At 38.0% G+C, this 20381-nt stretch overlaps 1 protein-coding gene across 4 annotated transcripts in view; it reads left to right on the top strand.

Annotated features, from left to right (window-relative positions):
* The window catches only part of sdk2b (sidekick cell adhesion molecule 2b), a 234317-nt gene that overhangs the window by 161952 nt on the left and 51984 nt on the right, over positions 1 to 20381 (top strand). For all 4 annotated transcript variants that reach the window (XM_057825360.1, XM_057825359.1, XM_057825356.1 and 1 more), the window contains exons 22-31: positions 1671 to 1792; positions 1878 to 1987; positions 4865 to 5015; positions 5322 to 5559; positions 10563 to 10678; positions 10848 to 11037; positions 13084 to 13182; positions 13262 to 13456; positions 19826 to 20027; positions 20244 to 20347. In XM_057825360.1, coding sequence (XP_057681343.1) covers positions 1671 to 1792; positions 1878 to 1987; positions 4865 to 5015; positions 5322 to 5559; positions 10563 to 10678; positions 10848 to 11037; positions 13084 to 13182; positions 13262 to 13456; positions 19826 to 20027; positions 20244 to 20347 — 1527 coding nt within the window. The remainder of the gene's footprint in view (positions 1 to 1670; positions 1793 to 1877; positions 1988 to 4864; positions 5016 to 5321; positions 5560 to 10562; positions 10679 to 10847; positions 11038 to 13083; positions 13183 to 13261; positions 13457 to 19825; positions 20028 to 20243; positions 20348 to 20381) is intronic.

Below are 20381 nucleotides of genomic sequence, written 5' to 3'. Positions count from 1 at the left end.
TTAAGGTTTTCTAAATAAATATTCTGTAAAAAAGAGAACAACTTCAACTGACATTATGGAAAAAGTGCCTATATTGCGCCACTATATTTATTGTTGAAATCAAATAGTGCTGTATAAATAAGTAAATACATGTAATCTGTTTTTTGGATCAAGTGTAAGTGCAAAAAAGGCACTTAATCAGTCCTCAATCTATGTGTGGGTACACAAATCGACAGATAGAAGACAAATTACGCTCTAAAGAGAAGACAGACACTGGAGGCAAGTTGAATTGGCTTTATTGTTGTCATCTTTCTCTTGACAAGAGCACTGATACTTTTTGTAAGGCTGAAAACAACAAAACATTGTGTCAATAATATGAAGTAAAGTCACAAAGTAAAGAAAGGTATACACAACATGTCAATTTGAATAGCAACTGGTAGTACAGCTCGCAATCAATGAAACAGTGTAACTAGATTTTACCACAAATGCAAACCACACGAAATATACCATATTGGCCCGAATATAAGACAGTGTTTTTTGCATTGAAATAAGACTGAAAAAGTGGGGGTCGTCTTATATTCGCGGTCTTGACGTTAGACCCATTCTTGACGCTAGATGGCGCCAGTTATCATTGAAGCGATGTTCTGTCATGACAGATCTCAGCTACTCTCAGGTTTAACCATTTTGGATTATTTTATTGCAATGTTTTTCCCTATTCAGATTTGTTTCAAGACTGCAGTTACAGTTAGACTTCACTTTGATGGTTAATGCAGTTATTGCAATTTTGAGTTTTATCACAATAGATTGGTTTACTTACATTTCAAAAACCAGAAGCTATTCATTTACGAATTTGATTGCACTTTAATTTACATATTTAAATGTTCAGATATTAAGATTTGAATGAGGAAAAATAACATGCTTTTTCTCTCAAATGAATTGTTATAATCATTTGTTTCAGATGTACCGTAATTATTTTCTGTATAAAAATTAATTTGGCGTTCAAAAAGTCTTTTTTCAAACTTCAGTCTTGAAAAAGAGGGGGTCGTCTTATAATCAGGGCCGTCTTATATTCAGGCCAATATGGTACACCTCTTCAATAAACTACACAACGCTTAGGAATTTGAAATAAAGAAAGAATATAATTTCCAAGCGATGCTTGAATAACTTGTTGAGATGGCAATGACTGCTATGGGTCATTGGTTGAAGACGTTAGCCCGTCCATTTATCTCTCAATATTCAAAATAGGCTTGCGTCGACATATGATTACGTCAACAGAAAGGGCTGGAACTTATAGAAAATAATTTCACCTGAGCGCCAGCAGGGGGCGGAAAACCCTCAGAAACACAGGCAGGCAATAAGTGGACATGACAGCACTGCCATATGCATATTGGTCCAAGACCGATCATGAAAAACCGATGTTGATATTATCCGATATCGTTTATAAATGCATTTATCGATAATATCAGACAACTCTTATGAGTAGCCAGGTTAGCGGTTTACTGATCTGGTAACTCTATTGCAGTTGTATCCAACTATTTCAGCATATCAATAATTAGGACCCAAAAGACACTTATAATGTTTGATTCATTTGGACATTTTAATAAATTGTACTTTTGAATGGGGAAGGTTGATTACAAATTACAACTACAGTAAAGTGAAATTTGTTTTATTATCCTCTTGCTTGCTTCTAGAGCTCCCTGGCCCTCCGACTAACATCGCCATCTCCAACATCGGTCCACGCTCCGTCACCCTTCTTTTCAAGCCAGGGTATGATGGCAAAACCTCCATCTCCCGCTGGCAGGTGGAGGCCCAGGTAAGCCCAGGGTACCTGACCACTTAATGGTCATTCATTTAATTCAGTTATGATGTTAATCCTCATCCCTAATTGGTGGTCTTAGGTGGGTGCTGTGGGAGACAATGAGGATTGGTTGATGGTCCACCAGGTGTCCAATTTACCCGATGCTCGCTCCTTGGAAGTTCCGGGACTCAATCCGTACACCTACTACAGGTGGGAGCAGTAGATGAAACACAACATACACCCAACTCAAAATCAAGGTTCAACCTGGTTTCCACGGAAAAGACAACACTGAGAGCTGCAGATCAATTTTAACATCTGAATTGAAGATGCACGTTTGTGGTGCTGACGATATTTAACAAATAAATTTAGCTTTGCATTAGTAAGCAGAACAAATCAGGTTCACTTCTATTCACTAGTGATGTAACGAGATGTGCCGAGCCTTCGATGCGTGTGTCGAGTAATGAAGGGATTTTTCTGTGAAGCGCATACCGAGGCTCACTTCATTTAGGGGAGGTTCCGAAGCCTCACTACCCAGCTGTACCACGTGATTGCTTCTGGGAGATTTTGCCGTGCGGTTTGACAGCTTGCTGCAGTGCATACACCTCTGGCTACATTCAAAATGTGGTTGTTTGAAGGAGAGTTGCAATCAGGTGAGAGTCTGGATAGTTTGGAAGTGGTTTGGAGAGTGAAAGGTTAATGATGAGTGGTACAGTAGTTGATAGGATGGAGCCAGCAAAAAAGAGGACTTTCCCCTGTGTTGAAAAACTTGTTTTTGAATTAAAATGCATGACCCACCCCATGCTGTACATCAATATTCAAGTTACACTTTTACTGTCCTCTGCCTGATGACACTCATGCCAATTTCAGAAAAAAAACCCATTGCACAACCTAGCATAATATGATAATACCACTTGGGGAATAATTTTCACACGCACACACTGCACACTATTCATTACAGTAATCCCTCGGTACTTCGTTACTCAGATTTCACACAGTCAATGCATTGCAGACTTTTTAATCTTGTTATAGGAATAAAAAGAGTTCTGAAAACATATTTATCTGCATTTCATATTCATCTACGTATTTATCTACACTTACACCCCCACACACACGCATCATATGAGAGAATGAATGTACAATATTTATTATTTATACATTATTTTATGTTAATTATATTATTAATATTTCCTTTACATTTCAAAACTATTCTTTAATGTTCTAATAATAACATATGCATTTTTAGGATTTTATATACACTTATTGATATTATAGATATACAAAAAGATTATATGTCAAAAATGGGGTGTGTGAACCTATTTCACGGTTTTTCACTTTACGCGTTCTGTTAGGGTCCCCATTAACAGTGATAAGTGAGGGATAACTGTATATGTGATAATCTATGTACTTTGATGATTTGGTCAATCAATATTTTGTCATTTCATTCCTAACAGACACACAAAATCAATGAATCACTACTGTGGTTGAGAGACAACTGACTGTGATCATACACCTAACCACTTGGTGGTACCGTGCTTAAATGAAGCTTTGAGAAATGAACCCTTTCTCGAACCATTTAGCTCAAGTGGTTCAATGCTTAATGAGGCTTCATTTCACTTAATAAAGGTTAATAAAGGTGTACTGTGTACCTTTATTAACCTTTTACCACGTAGGTCATGAACTCATCAACTACGTATGGTCACGGTGCCACTCAGTAGGTGTACTCACAAGTTCTTGCGTCAATCACACTAATGGCAGTGCCTCAACCAACGCTACACAGCCTTCACTTTGCCGCTAGGTAGGCTGGATATTGTCACTAGAAGAACTGCCTGTCTCTCGGGATGCAGTACAGCGCCGTTATTGTGAATAGCGCAAAACTTGTGGGCACACCTTTTTGAGTGGCACCGTGACTGTGCATAGTTGGTGAATTTATGACCTGCTTGAGTGTTTAGTTAATAGAACTATCCTGTAAATAAGAGTAAGCCTGACTTGTTCTGTTAACTAAAGGAAGCTAATTTGCTGTGTTAAATACAGTGTTGTTAATCTTACTGAAAAAAAGTAATTAATTATAGTTACAAATTACTTCTCCCAAAAAGTAATTGCGTTAGTAACTCAATTACCTGAATGTAAGAGTAATTAGTTACTTGGCAAAGTAATTGGTGATAATTACTTTTTTTTTTTTCCTCAAAAAAAAAAAAAAAAAAAAAAAAAAAAACATTGGCCACACGATGTGAAGTTTTTTGTGAAGGTTTTTGGTACAATTGGCCCGAGCCCAATTCTTTACCCTAATTTACCCTTTACCCTGAATCAACTGTTAAAAGTTGTTAAAATTGCTCCCATTATTGCATTAGTTCCCTTCTCTCTACTTTCGACATATGAAAGTTTTAAAACTGTTTCATCATTTAAAGATAGATTCAAGTCAAGATTTTGCCGATTTAGAAGTATATTAGATAAAAAGTTACTTAGGTTCGCTCGGAATGTTCTCTACAACAGAGCCATCCTAAAAAGTCTACTGCTTTAAGATGGCGGCTGTCTACCAACTCATTTAGTGCCATGTCTGTCATTTTGCATCTAGTTATATCTATGTACAGTACATGTGATATCTACCATGTCTACCATATCTACCATAACATGCGGGAGTAGTTTGTAGGCTATCGGCTACAACATGTATTATTGGAGCTACCTAGCATCGCGTTTGCTCGGCGTCACAACTTTCTTGCCTCCTCCCTACTCCTGCTCTGTCGTCTCGGTGAGTCCGTCTCCCTCAGACTTTTCGACCAATATAGTAATGCATAGTAACGCATGCCTTTCCGTCCTCAGTAACGGTAACGGCGTTGCCAAGATGAGAAAAGTAATTAATTAGATTACCCACTACTGAAAAAAATAACGCCGTTAGTAACGCCGTTATATTGTAACGCCGTTATTAACAACACTGGTTAAATATCATAAACGCCACAATGCATTTTAATCAAAGTTTTTATCTTTAAAAATTAAGGCGCATGCGGCTCAGTGGCTGCAGGTTGCCGATGCTTTATCTACGGTGAAAAATCTTATTTGTATACGCGTGTTAATTTTTAATTCAATGTACAGGTTTCGTATGCGTCAGGTGAACATCGTGGGCAGCAGCCCACCTAGTCAACCCTCCAGGAAAATCCAAACACTTCCTGCCCCTCCGGACATCGCCCCTGTCAATGTCACATTGCGCACCGCCAGCGAGACGAGCCTCTGGTTGAGATGGATGGTAAAATTAGCTAATTCTATTCGCAAAATGATGATGTATTGGCCAAATGCAGTCAAGAGTCAAATGTTTAGTCTTAATGTCATGAGGTCAAGTTGTATAAACAATACAATGCATGGACAGTATACTACTTGTTGGTTCTTTTCTTAAACAGTGACATTTTTTAAAAACGATACATACATTCTTGGTGAGAGCATATTAATAACCAATTGGGATACAAAGTATTGCTATATATCACCATATTGATATATTGTACACATACAAACAGAGACAAACTCTCTTTCTCAATCATTTACTTCCTTTTTCCAGCCTCTGCCTGAGTGGGAGTATAACGGTAATGCGGAACAGGTGGGCTACAGAGTGCAGTACTCGAAAGCAGGCTCTTCAGGTCGCCCGCTCATCCAAGCCATATCCGACCGCCTTGAGCGAGAGTTCACGATTGAGGACCTGGAGGAGTGGACCGAGTACGAGGTGAGGGTGCAGGCCCTCAATGGCATCGGGCTTGGACCTTGGAGCCAGCCAATCAGAGGCCGAACCAGAGAATCAGGTGAGGCCCTGTTCAATTTGGACATTTATGTCCGCATTGATTCACCACTGATGAAGGCCAACAGCTACATGCTGATGTCCAATGCTTTTAATTTGTTTTGTGGCTTTTTTAATTGAATTTTGGGTCAATACTTAACGCTATACACTGATGAAGGCTTCTAGCTCACGCTGTTAAAGGCCAAAAGATCAATCAAATGACTGTCCGATTGGCTTACAGCGAAATTCCAAAGCAGTGGTCATGATGAATATTTTTCAATTTGAGAGGAATATTTGATGAAAGCTAACAGATAATTGCTGATATAGACTTTATATTTGAGACTCATTGCTAGTAAAGGCTAAAATGCAAAACAATCTGCTGAAAAAGACTATCAGTAAAATGCTTGATTATCATCCCTAACAGTTATAGGCTCTCAGCCAAAAGCTTTAAATTTCTTATTTGAATATGGAATATTGTTTAATAATGTTGCTTGAATGCTTACAGTGAAAATTTAAGACAGTCTGTTGATAATACCGAAATGTTAACCTACTAGAAAACCAATAAAATCTAACAGCTAAAGTGGCTATTTTAAAAGGCTCCAATCTAAGTTTCCAGAGCGAAACATGGGCAGCGCCATCTTGGAAAATGTCTGCTCCCTACTTCCGGTTCAGAAAGAACAACATGTATCGTGGTTGAAGTAAGCAGTGTGTTGACAAAGTTAAAACTGCAAAATCAAACCAGAGGAATCCAGGGAATCTCCAAAAATGGATTCAGCATGACATAGATGAAGCTCCAGGTTTGTTCTTATCTCTTCGTTGATCGTTCGTGAACAAAATTGTAACAAGCTTCAAAGCGCAAGTGTGGATCTACCTCGCCATACGCCTTCAATCGAAACCAGCTGCAGACAAGAAGTTAAGGATGTGATTTAAACCTAAGGATATACCTAAAAAAATTGTATGATTATTTTTATTACTTCGTTGATCATTCATGGACCAAATTATTACAACCTGACAGCCTGTGTTGACGTAAGGTATAAATTCATATGCCGGCCACTTGAGTTACCAAAATGAGGTGAAATTACAAATAATATTACGTTTGCCGAATGCAGAAGGGCTAACACGGATTTTCTTTACAAGGAAATACTACAAGTATAGGCGGAGTTTGACTTTTGGGGCAGGAGGGACATGTTAATGAACCCAAAACGCTGTGTCAGCAATAAAATTAACTTACAAGAATATTTAAAATAATAAGTTGACAATGAGCGTGTTTTTGTTACCCATCATTCTTGAGGGGAATTCTAAATCAGGCTGCATAGGCAATACTTATCGCCAAGATCGTAATCCATTGAATTTGGTACGCCCGCCGGTGTCGTGCCAATGTAGTTACCCCAGTCAAAAACTGTATCCCCTGGCTGGAGCCATATGGAGGTAGATTTGTGTCTTTATTATTCAATCAAAAAAGTTGCTTCAATAAAAAAAAAAAGTTGCTTCAATCAAAAAAAAAAAAAGTGTTTGAATGCAAAAATAAATTTGAAATTAAAAAAAAAAAAAATGCATGTTAAAGATATTTTTCTTTGATTTTTATTTATTTATTTATTTATTTTATTGAAGCAACTTTTTGATTGAAGTAATGTTGATTTGTGTTTGGGCCACATTTTGGCTCGGACATTTTTTCTTTATTATTCATTTTCTTTATTAATCATTTAAAAAAAACATTTTTTCTCTAATATATATATATATATATATATATATATATATATATTAAATTATATCCAAAGCAAATGACTCGAAAAATAGTTTTGACCCATTATAAATATATGTGTTTTTGTTCATTCATTTTTGTTGCAGTTTTATTGCTTTACAACATTATGTATATATATATATATATATATATATATATATATGTTAGGGCTGTCAAACAATTATAAATTTTAATCGAGTTAATTGCAGCTTAAAAATTAATTAATCGTAATTGATCACAATTAATCGCAATTCAAACATCTATAAAATATGCCATATTTTTCTGTAAATTATTGTTGGACTGGAAAGATAAGACACAAGATGGATATATACATTCAACATACGGTACATAAGGACTGTATTTGTTTATTATAACAATAAATCAACAAGATGGCATTAACATTATTAACATTCTGTTAAAGCGATCCATGGATAGAAAGACTTATAGTTCTTAAAAGAAAAATGTTAGTACAAGTTATAGAAATTTTATATTAAAACTAAAGTTTCACCGATACCGATACCAGTATCGGCAGGGGGGCGCTGATCCGCTCATGGGTGCTCAAGCCTATAAAATCAGTCGCACCCAAGCGCCAGCAGAGGGGGGCAAAACTCCATAAAACACAACAAGTGAGCGTTTCACAGAACTGTCATTTAAATCTTTAAAAAATTAATTAACGCCCGTTAACGCGATGATTTTGACAGCCCTGATATATATATATATATATATATGTGTGTGTGTGTGTATATATATACAGTGCAGTATTCGGCCCCCTTGAATGTTGCAACCTTTCGCCACATTTCAGGCTTCAAACATAAAGATATGAAATTGAATTTTTTTGTCAAGAATCAACAACAAGTGGGACAAGTGGGACTTTCAGTGCAGCAAACTCACTCCAGAAGTTCAGTGAGGATCTCTGAATGATCCAGTGTTGTCCTAAATGACCGATGATGATAAATAGAATCCACCTGTGTGTAATCAAGTCTCCGTATAAATGCACCTGCTCTGTGATAGTCTCAGGGTTCTGTTTAAAGTGCAGAGAGCATTATGAAAACCAAGGAACACACCAGGCAGGTCCGAGATACTGTTGTGGAGAAGTTTAAAGCTGGATTTGGATACAAAAAGATTTCCCAAGCTTTAAACATCTCAACGAGCACTGTGCAAGCCATCATATTGAAATGGAAGGGGCATCAGACCACTGCAAATCTACCAAGACCCGGCCGTCCTTCCAAACTTTCTTCTCAAACAAGGAGAAAACTGCTCAGAGATGCAGCCAAGAGGCCCATGATCACTCTGGATGAACTGCAGAGATCTACAGCTGAGGTGGGAGAGTCTGTCCATAGGACAACAATCAGTTGTACACTGCACAAATCTGGCCTTTATGGAAGAGTGGCAAGAAGAAAGCCATTTCTCAAAGATATCCATAAAAAGTCTTGTTTACAGTTTGCCACAAGCCACCTGGGAGACACACCAAACATGTGGAAGAAGGTGCTCTGGTCAGATGAAACCAAAATTGAACTTTTTGGCCACAATGCAAAACGATATGTTTGGCGTAAAAGCAACACAGCTCATCACCCTGAACACACCATCCCCACTGTCAAACATGGTGGTGGCAGCATCATGGTTTGGGCCTGCTTTTCTTCAGCAGGGACAGGGAAGATGGTTAAAATTGACGGGAAGATGGATGCAGCCAAATACAGGAACATTCTGGAAGAAAACCTGTTGGTATCTGCACAAGACCTGAGACTGGGACGGAGATTTATCTTCCAACAGGACAATGATCCAAAACATAAAGCCAAATCTACAATGGAATGGTTAAAAAATAAACATATCCAGGTGTTAGAATGGCCAAGTCAAAGTCCAGACCTGAATCCAATCAAGAATCTGTGGAAAGAGCTGAAGACTGCTGTTCACGAACACTCTCCATCCAACCTCACTGAGCTCGAGCTGTTTTGCAAGGAAGAATGGGCAAGAATGTCAGTCTCTCGATGTGCAGAACTGATAGAAACATACCCCAAGCGACTTGCAGCGGTAATTGGAGCAAAAAGGTGGCACTACAAAGTATTAACGCAAGGGGGCCGAATAATATTGCACGCCCCACTTTTCAGTTTTTTATTTGTTAAAAAAGTTTAAATTATCCAATAAATTTTGTTCCACTTCACGATTGTGTCCCACTTGTTGTTGATTCTTGACAAAAAATTAAAATTTTATATCTTTATGTTTGAAGCCTGAAATGTGGCGAAAGGTTGCAAGGTTCAAGGGGGCCGAATACTTTTGCAAGGCACTGTATGTATATATATATATATATATATATATATGTGTGTGTGTATATATAGGAAAGTAAATCTAATGCAATGACACTTTTGGGCCATCGGGGGGCTGCCCCCCCCCCCTTAAAATCTGCTTATGACTACAAGGTATCTACATATAAACAAAAATAGTATGTCATTCTTTTTTATTGCAGATATCGATCGCAATAAAACATTTGGACAACATGATTAGATTGCTTTCTTTATTTAAAACGATTGGTGCATGTACAAAACAAGTCAATACATCACAATTTATAACATTTTTTAAAAAGCTCGTAGTTGGATCTCGGTATCAAGCTGACGGTCCGCCATGAGGCGTGCCACCGTCTGTCCCAGCCTATCTGCCGCCCCCGGGTAGCACGCAGGTAGTCTCGATATATGTCCATCAACGTACAGTGTTATTGTGAGGCACATCAACTTGTCTTCCCTTGCCTTGCAGCGTTTTTCACCTGTGAGCAAACAAACAAAAAACTTGGAACACTTGCATTTATGCACTGACATAATTGTGCCATTAAATACATATTGATTAGCAACAGGCTAGCAGTAGACACAGTAGTTGTAATAAATTATATTAAAGATCATTAGCTTTAGTATTTTTTGAGCACCGGACACATGAAAATGCAGGGATAGGAAGAACAAACCTTCCATAACATCCGCGGCTACATGGCTACAAAAACACCCGGTCTTTGTGGTGGCACGAGCTTGGTTCCACATCTGCCTTCATGAACATGTTGTCCTCCCCTGTCGTGATGATGGCAGATGGATGCGATATTTCCAAATTGTCTTTTTTGAGGGATTTTGATGAGTGATGTTACTCCAGCTCCACTGTTGTTTTGGATGGAGATATTCTAAAACGGAAGTTGCGAGCAGACATGCAGAAGTAAAATGGAAGTACCTCGGAAACTATATTTAATGTACAAAATATTACTTTTGTATACTATGCTTTTTGTGTTAATTTTCTAAAAAATGTTTTATTTTAAGTGCCGTCCTGCGGGCCCACCAATGTTTCCGCCTTCGCCACTACCTCCAGCAGTGTCCTGGTGCGCTGGTCCGAAGTACCCGAGCCGGACCGTAATGGACTCATTTTGGGTTACAAGGTTTGTCATTAATTATTACCTTCAGCATTTGGATCAATGTTTTTTTTTTCGTATGTGTATTCTGTTTTTAGTCAACTACGGAATGCGTCTATGTAATGGACAGCATTTAGAATAACTTTTTTACCGCATTACACGCTGCTTCATGGTTTCCCCTATTTCCATTTGGTAGGTGGTGTACAAAGAGAAAGACTCAGACAGCGGCACCCGTTTCTGGATGGTGGAGGGCAACGCTACCCACAGTGTCCAGTTGACTGGTCTGGGAAAATACGTCCTGTATGAGATCAAAGTGCTGGCATTCACCCGCGTTGGAGATGGGCGTCCCAGCTCGCCAGCTATCTTTGAGAGGACCCTGGATGACGGTAGACATATTTGATTAATTTGTAATACGTGTTCAGGCAACCAACAATGAGCCCTTTCATCCACAAATTATGTATATTTTAACCCTTAAAGGGCACTAGTTTAATTCATTGGCTGTCATTGACGGCACTAGATGTCCAAGCCTTCAATGCACTGAAACCATAGGCGGAGTTTGACTTTTGGGGCAGGGGGAGCACAACATGTTGATGACCCCAAAACGCAGCAATAAAATTAACTTACAAGAATAATTATAATAAGAAGTTGACAATGAGCGTTTTTTGTTTCTCGTCATTCTTGAGGGGAATTGTAAATTGGGCTGCTCAGGTAATACTTTTTGCCAAGATCATCATCCATTGAATTTGATACGCCCGCCGGTGTCGTGCCATTGTAGTTACCCCAGTCAAAAATTGTATCCCCTGGGTGGAACCATATGGAGGTAGATTTGTGTATTTATTATTCAATCAAAAAAAAGTTTCTTCGATTAAAAAAAAAAAAAAAAAAAAAAAAAAAGTTGCTTCTATCAAAATCTATATTTTCAACCAAAAAAATATATCACTTCAATAAAAAAATAAATAAATAAAAAATAATGTGTTTAAATGCAAAAATAAATTTGAAACTCAAAAAACTAAAAAAAAAATGCATGTGAAAGCTATTTCCCTTGATTAATTTTTAAATTTCATTTTTTTGATTGAAGCAACTTTTTGATTGAAGTAATGTTGATTTGTGTTTGGGCCACATTTTGACTTGGACATTTTTCTCTTTAATATTCAATCCAAAAATAAGTTGCTTCAAAAAAATAGATTTCCAAAAAAAAAAATCACTTCAATCAAAAAAAAAAAAAAAAAAAAAAATTTGATCATAGAAAAAAGTTTATGAATGCGAAAAAATATTTGAGATTGAAAAATTTGCATTTGAACACTTAATTTTTCATTGAAAAAGTTTTCTTCGATTAAAGCAATCCTTTTTGTGTTTGGGCCAATTTTCAATATAAATCATTCAATCCCCCAAAAAGTTGCTTCAATCAAAATAAAAAATTTTCAATCAAAGAAAAAAATCAATTTAAAAAATGTATTTTGCTCTTATATACACACACACACACACATCAATTTAAAAAATGTATTTTGCTCTTATATACACACACACACACACACATATATATATATATATATATATATATATATATTTTTTTTTTTTTTTTTTTAATTATATGCAAAGCAAATGACTAAGGTGCTCGAAAAATAATCTCGACCCATTATAAAAATGTTTTTTTTGTTCATTTCATTCATTTTTATTGCAGTTTTATTGCTTTACAACTTTTATAGATATATAGGAAAGTCAATTACATGTAATGTCACTTTTTGGCCACCGGGGGGGCTGGCCCCTCTGGCCCCCCCTTAAAATCAGTTTATGACTGAAATACGAGTATTCAAAGCCACTCCTCCCAATTTAAATCAATTAGACGTCTATCACCATCAATAGCATTCCATGAGGCAAATACTATGGAAAAATAACTTTAGAGTGTTACTTGGGGCCGTAATCAGTTTGTATTTATTTTTATTCATTTTAATTTCATTAACTTTGTTGCTGTTTTTCTGCAATATTATATTAATCTATACATTTATTCATAATCCCGCCCAAATTAACATAAAAATACCTTCTTTTTTTTTTAAATATCGTAATAAATCATGTTGGTTTTTTTTATCTATATATTATGACAAAATACACACTTACACAAAAGGGTTAGATGTCTTAAGTGCGCCCTCCAACAAAAAAAAAACCTCAGAATAAAGCCATTTTATAGTCAACAAATGGTAGTCAATTGGCAAGTGTCCAAACAATTCGATTAGGCCTCTTGAATAATTTAGAGGGTGCATTGAAAAGGGGAAGTACTATGATTGTAAGGATGTTAATGGGGTTCATTAACACACTCAAAAAGTGTGAGAATCTGCATTTGTAATTCCTCAAATTAAACTGCTGTACATTCATGACAACGCATTTACAAAGGGGTGCTTTGTTCTAACAAAAATAATGACATCTTTGTCACGCAGTGCCAGGACCACCGATGGGCATCCTATTCCCGGAGGTGCGCACTACTTCAGTACGACTCATTTGGCAGTCCCCCTCGCAGCCCAACGGAATCATACTGGGTAAGCAAAGATATTCTAATACATGAGGATACACCACTATTTTTTTTTTCTCTTAACTCATTGTCCTCCTTTCTTTCAGCTTACCAGATCACATACCATCTCAACTCCTCCAATGGCAACAGCGCCACAGTTGACGTGCTCAACCCCAGCGCCCGACAGTACACCGTCACTGGCCTTAAACCCGAGTGTGTCTACGTATTCCGCATCACGGCGCAGACGCGCAAAGGCTGGGGCCGGGCTGCCGAGGCGTTAGTGGTCACCACCGAAAAGCGAGGTAAAAATCATCTATTTGCAGTGATGTCCCATAAAATCTAAAATGAAATGTTTAATTTAGAAAATAGTCATTTTAAATATTTAAACTATTTTTTTGTACTTTATGTACAAGCAGAGGTAGGGTAGTGTTGCCAATAATATAATAATGATATTACTCAAGTAAATGTAGTCTTCCAAAAATATACTCAAGTACAAGTAAAAAAGTATTAGTTGAAAAGAATACTCAAGTCACGATTAACATTGTGAGTAAATGCTTACAATGTCTGATTTTTTTAAATAGAGGTATTGTTTTTTTCTCAGCACAACTTCATCTAGATCAGTACTTCTCAAATAGTGGTGCACGCCGTACTGGAATAAAGTGTACTTGCACATCCACTCAGTGGGTGGCAGTGGCGCTCTCATTTTCAGAGTGCGCGCAGTATTTTTTAACTAAGGAAGAGCACTCAGCACACACAGAAAACAGATATGAAGAGCAGTGTGCCCCCGCCGTTTTCGAAAGCCGTTTTCCGACCGGACTCACTCACGCAGCGACCCACTGTCTTGTCCGGTTCTCACGTTGCCGCCCGAGAAGTCCCATTTTCGGCTTGGGATCGTCACGACGACCGCCCTCACCTACGGTTCTACCTCGGCCGCCGAGAACGCGCTTTTTTCGAGCCGTTTGCCTTTTAGCTTTGACTTTTAATACAGTGGGTGATGAGGAAAGACCACTGTTTACTGTGTCTAAAAATAATTATAGCGGACAGCCAGAAGCCAAATCAATTAAGATGCAACTTAAAGACATTAGACCCCAATCTCATTGATAAGCCGCTTGATTGTTTTTCCGCGAAAACATGCCGAATATTGCCAACAATCGTCCTGCTTTGTCAGTGTTATATCAGTAAACCAGTGAGCATTGTTAGCATGCTCATTGCAAAATAATTCCACACCATTGCAAAGGAAGTAATACTGTGAGCAGCAAAAATAAAAACTGTCCTTCTGTCCAAGGACACTCTTTTTTTCTTTTATTCAGTTTTGTTTTTTGGTCAAATTTTTTGGCATATTGTCCGCGTGAGTGAATGTTTCTAATCAATTTTAATTTGTTATCATTTACTGACTTTATTACATTTTATTTTTCTGTATCAAATGGTCAAAAATGTACCTTGAGTGTATTTTTTACAGTTTGGATGTGACTTTTTTGAAATTCAGGCAAATTGATGCGTCTCAAGTCTTCTCTGTTACAAACAAAACAATGTTAATAAAGTTATACTTTATTATAAGTTGATCTATGTTACTTTTTTCTTTATTAGAAAAAAAGGACACAATGTTAGGCAGATGTGTATTTATAATAGTAATTTTATAGACAAATGATACTATTTACAGTGGCGGCAGAGAGTTCGGGGGGGCGCGAAACATTTACGTCTTCCTTGGGGGGGCGTGACAGAAAATAATTGAGAAGCACTGATCTAGATGAACTGTTATTGTTAAACTATACTATAGCCCAGTGGTTCCCAACCTTTTTTGCACCACGGATTGGTGTGATATGGGTCTTTTTTTTCACAGACCGGCAATGTGTGGCAGAAAACTACAGTAAATATAAAATAACACGACGGGGCTAAAAAGGAATATTAAGTGCAGGGAAAATGCAACTCACCATAAGCTGAATCAAACTTTTTTAACAGCGGTTTCGCCTAAAACTTAATGGCAAATATCCCCGGTCACAGGCATAATGAGTTCTTTTGCAATTGTGAAAGAAGGTATGATGCTCTCAGTGCATTCGCGTTTGTTGCCTCGTTTGCTGGCTTTCTGCCACATATTATGCAGAATGGACTTGGTTGTAGGCTTTCTTCTGGGTCAGCAGGTGGCCTTTTCCCAATAAAAAAGCTGTCCAAAGACATTGCCATCCGCAGCACATAGTCAACAGCAGCTAACTTAAGAGTTTACATCAGGGGTGGGTAAACCGGTCCTCCAGGGCCGCAGTGGGTCTTGGTCTTTGTTCCAATTTACCCAGCACAGATAGTATAACCAGTGAGGTTTCAGCAGAAATGAGAAGCACCTGACTGCAATCGACTGATTGCACTTGTAAAACAGCAAATTGGTGAAAATGTGTCCTCTTAATGGGTTGCAACAAAAATCCGCACCCACTGCGGCCCTTTGTGGAATAGTTTGCCCACCCCTGGTTTACATTGACTGACACTGGGCTACTATAGGTGTGCAAACACCCCGGTCATACATGTCAACCCGAGGCCGTTGGCAATCTTAGAAATAATGACGTATGCCCTTACAAATTGGTCACTAATCTTACAACGTTTTATATAGCGTGTAATATGAAACAAAAAGAACTCAATTTTTTAAATTATATGAATTTATTAGTAATATTGTCATATATAACCTGGTTCAATCAAAGAACAATCAATATCTTCAGCTACATCATGACTACTAAAATTTAACCGTGACTTTTGTTATAATTGTATATGTAGCATTTTTGGCAATTTCTATCATCTCTTTTGATGGCTGCACTTCAGCTCGCAATTAAGTTTGACTTGAAGGTAGTTCGTTAGTGTGTCCAATTATAAATCAAAAAAAGGTCAATTGATAAAATTTAACTTACCGATGCAATCTTTGAGTCAGGGAACATTTCTCTTGCTAATTCTAAAAAGTGATCAGCAACAGTTACAGGCAAATTGTGTTCGGCAAAAAATTGGCAGAATAAAATCTCCGCTTTCATCACTATTCAGTCTGCAGACTGCATCTTTATGACCAGTGTTATTAATCTTACTTTAAAATTTTATTTAATTACAGTTACAAATTACTCCTCCCAAAAAGTAATTGAGTTAGTAACTCAGTTAACTGAATGTAAGAGTAATTAGTTACTTGGCAAAGTAACTGGTTACCTTTCATGTTTTTTTTTGTTTTTTTTTTCATTTTGTCCCCCCCCAAAAAAAAACAACAACAACAAAAAAACATAGTAACCTTTGCTATGTTTGGAAGTCATTTATGAATCAACTGTTAAAGTTGTTAAAATTGCTCCCATTTTTGCATTAGTTCCTTATGTCTACTTTCGACATGTAAAAGTTTTAAAACTGTTTCATCATTTAAAGATAGATTCAAGTTAAGATTTTGCCGATTTAGGAGTATTTTTGATAAAAAGTTCCTTAGGTTCGCTAGGAAGGTTCACTACAACGGAGCCTTTCTTAGAAGTCTACTGCTTTAAGATGGCGGCTGTTTACCAACGCCGGAAAGTGTATCATTTCGTATGTAGTTCATAAACATGTGATATCTAGCGTAGCATCATATGAGGGTAGTTTGTAGGCTGTCGACTACAGTCAGGTATTATTGGAGCCACATAGTCCAGCATCGCGTTTGCAACAGCGTCACAACTCCCTCGTTCCCACTCCCGCTCTTCTCTCTCCGTGTCTGACTTTTCTCGCGTCATTCAACCAACTTAGTAACGCATAGTAACACACATTGTCTCGTTGCCGAAACGGTGACAAAATCCGATTGGAGAAAAAAAACGCAATGCACAAAAAAACGTATAAATTTTGAACGTACGCCGTACACATTTAAAAATCAGTGCTCACTTGTACAAATTACGCTGAAACCGTACAACTTGACAGGTATGTCCAGTAATGGCGGCCAACCACTAGAGGGCGACGTACGCAAATCTCTTAAAAAATAGTCAAGAGGCACAGGCCAGATTACTACCGTTTACAAATTATTTACTATTTCTCGGTGGCCCAGAAGCAAATGCGCCATGGAGTGGTAACAGTCCCCGGCCCGATGGTTGGAGATCCCTGCTGAGTTTCTGAGCCTATTACATTAACGTAATATGTCAAAAAGATGACACAAATATCATCGAATTTAAACTAGGACACTTTAACCCAAGGGTCGGAAACCTTTTTGGCTCAGAGAGCCATGAACACCACATATTTTCAAATGTAATTCCGTGAGAGCCATACAATATGTTTAAAACTAAAAATACAAGTAATGTGTGCATTTTATGTAATTTCAACTCTTTTAAAGTACAATAAGTCTCTGAATTCTTTTTTTAACAACATTTTTATGCCGTAGCTAATCAATAATGAGTATTTCTTACGATTACTGCGACTTCTGGTGCTGCATGGTTTTGCTGATGGCTTTGTATTCTGTTTGATACTTGGGGTTAAGCTTCATGCAGGCGTTGAGAAACTTAGGATGCGTCTCTTTTCATGTTCACAAAGCGCCATGAATCTTGTTTTTTCCCACCACGCACGGAGAAACAAGTTGATCCATTGTAGATTTTTTTCTTTAGCGAACTCAGTGAAGGACTTGAATAAATTTGCCCCTCTTGTTGTTCCTTTCATAGTCAAAACCTTGCAATCACGTTGAACTTGGATAAATTCCTTACGTCTGTTGACTCCTCCAAAGCGAGAGTAAAAAACGGGTGCCGCATTTATTTCCTTCACTTGCGTTGCCTCAATTTGATTTGACATCATGATGGCGCGATCGTGAACAGTACTTGCCGACAGAGACATGTCTTTTATCCGTTTAATTATCTGGTCTTTATCCGAAAAGTCATCAAAAACTCCACAAAGGCAAATTCCTCTGACCATTCCTGCTGAAAAGTACAATACTCCTTTTCTTTTTTCCTTTTAACCATCTTCTCAAAAAAGTTTCTAAAATAAGCTTACAACGCGGAAAACGAAACTGAAGTTTACTTTGTGAGCTCACGTACTTGCGCACATCGGTTGCTATTTTCGACAGCAAAATACGGCAACCCAAGTTGAACAGTGTCTCTGCCTCATCTGCATTGCATATGCGATTGATAGATGGATAAATAGATAGATAAACACAACGACATGTATGTTTGCCACTATCCCACTAAAATTACTGCGAACCGGCTTTCTAGTGGCCGGTTGTAGTATATGGACTACGTGTCCCATGATCATCCTGGGCTCATGCAGCCAATGGCATGGGACTTTGGGGGATCTAACGTAGAACATCTAGGTTGATATTTCATGATATCATGATATCTAGTGGGAAGTGTGCGAGTGTTGTCGGAGAATTGAAAAAGTTAATATACACTGCAAAAGTCAGGTCTGCTCATTACTGCACAACACCTACATATGACCGGTGACCGTCCATGTTTCGCACAATGCGCAAAAGAGTATGACCAAACTTTTTTTTTTTTTTTGTCTGCAAGCCAAATGCAGCCTTCAAAAGAGCCAGATCTGGTTCGCGAGCCATATGTTCCCGACCCCTACTATAACCCATTACCCGTTCAAAGAGTATGAGTGCCTTCTAATGGAGAAAAAAACATTGTTACCTCTGACTGGTATAATGGAGTCATGTCTTCATTGTTGTGACATCGCATTAGTGAAACTGGTAGCGCTAATGTCGGTATCTCTGGCAAAAAATAGAGTCAATACAGGGTGACCCAAAAAAAAGTTTACACTCAGTTGACTGCTTGTTTAAAAGCCATTGAAACATATCTAAATAGGTTGTCATGGTTAAGTGATACATTAAGGTAAATCAATGCAGCTGGTAATCTCTCGTCTCTACAATTCCTGTGCTTCTGCTGAAAATGAAGAAAACTTTAGCTGTACCTGAATTGCTGCGTGCCGGCCTGACACCTACTGAGATTGCAGCAAATCTGAGAATATCCAGATGTGCAGTCTACAAAGTTAAAAAGAAGCTGAAAGATACTGGAACAGCCTCACGAAAACCTGGGTCTGGAAGTGCCGATCTGTGCGGACCAAAAAGTTGATTGACAAGGTGATATGTGGCCAGCCCAGAGTCCAGATCTCAATCCCCTGGATTATAGCATATGGGCAACTGTGGAGGACAGTGCCTGTAAGAAGCCACAAATTTCTGTGGCAGCCTTGGAGAGGTCCATTGTTAGATCTTGGGAAAAGATGACAGCATCCTACATAAAGAAGACCTGTCAAGCGTTCCGCAGGCGCCTGGAGGCTGTTGTGACACTTAAGGGAGGACACATTGAAAAATAGAGTGTACTGTACATGTTCTTTACAACGATGTATAATTTGTGATTCAATTCTAATTCTAAAATGAAAAAACATGGCATTTAAGTTGTATTATGGCAGTGTAAACTCTTTTTTTGGGTCACCCTGTATGTAGAATAAAGTGACTATAGTGTAGCGGAGTAAGAATAGTCTTTCTTCTTCACAAATTTACTCAAAGTAAAACGTATTGTGTGGTAAAACTACTCCAAAAAGTATATTTTTCTCAAAAAGTTAAAGTAAATGTAACTGAGTAAATTTAATGCATTACTACCCACCTCTGTGTACAAGTGGCTTCGCCCATCTGTAGGTTTTGAGAATAAATGTAAATTTTTGGGTTATATTTACAGTAGTTAACATGAGTGGTACCAAACATCCTGACCTTTTTCCTCCAGCTCGCCCGCAGCCCACCAGCCGGCCCGCCGTGCCCCAGAAAGATGTGCGCGCCCGACGCGTTCTCTTGTCTTGGGAGCCCGGCAGCGATGGTCTCTCACCTGTGCGCTACTACACGGTTCAGCTACGCCAGCTCCCTGACAACAACTGGACCGTGCACTCGGCGTCTGTCAACCACGACGCCACCTCTTACATTGTGTCACGGTAAATACTGACAAAACAACTTAGTAGATTAAAAGGATGAAAGATAATTTATTTTAGAAGAAGAAAAATCATCCATTGATTGCAATTTACTTTGTGTATTAGCAAAGACAAAAAAATCTATTACATTGGAAAATCAATTGTTAATGAAAAAAAATGTTTTCAGATTTTATCCTGCATTGTGTGATTAAAATAAAATATATTTTTTCTGTATCCAAGGTTGAAGCCATTCACGTCCTATCAGTTCAGAGTGAAAGCCACCAATGATATCGGAGACAGCGAGTACAGCGAAGAGAGCGATGCTATCACTACTCTGCAGGATGGTAAGTCATGCGGCAAATGTAACCATGTGAGCCA

The sequence above is a fragment of the Corythoichthys intestinalis genome, chromosome 21, assembly GCF_030265065.1.
Source record: "Corythoichthys intestinalis isolate RoL2023-P3 chromosome 21, ASM3026506v1, whole genome shotgun sequence".
Classification (NCBI taxonomy): domain Eukaryota; kingdom Metazoa; phylum Chordata; class Actinopteri; order Syngnathiformes; family Syngnathidae; genus Corythoichthys; species Corythoichthys intestinalis.
Note: the sequence above shows the minus strand (reverse complement) of the source record. Positions and strands in the feature narration are given on the sequence as shown.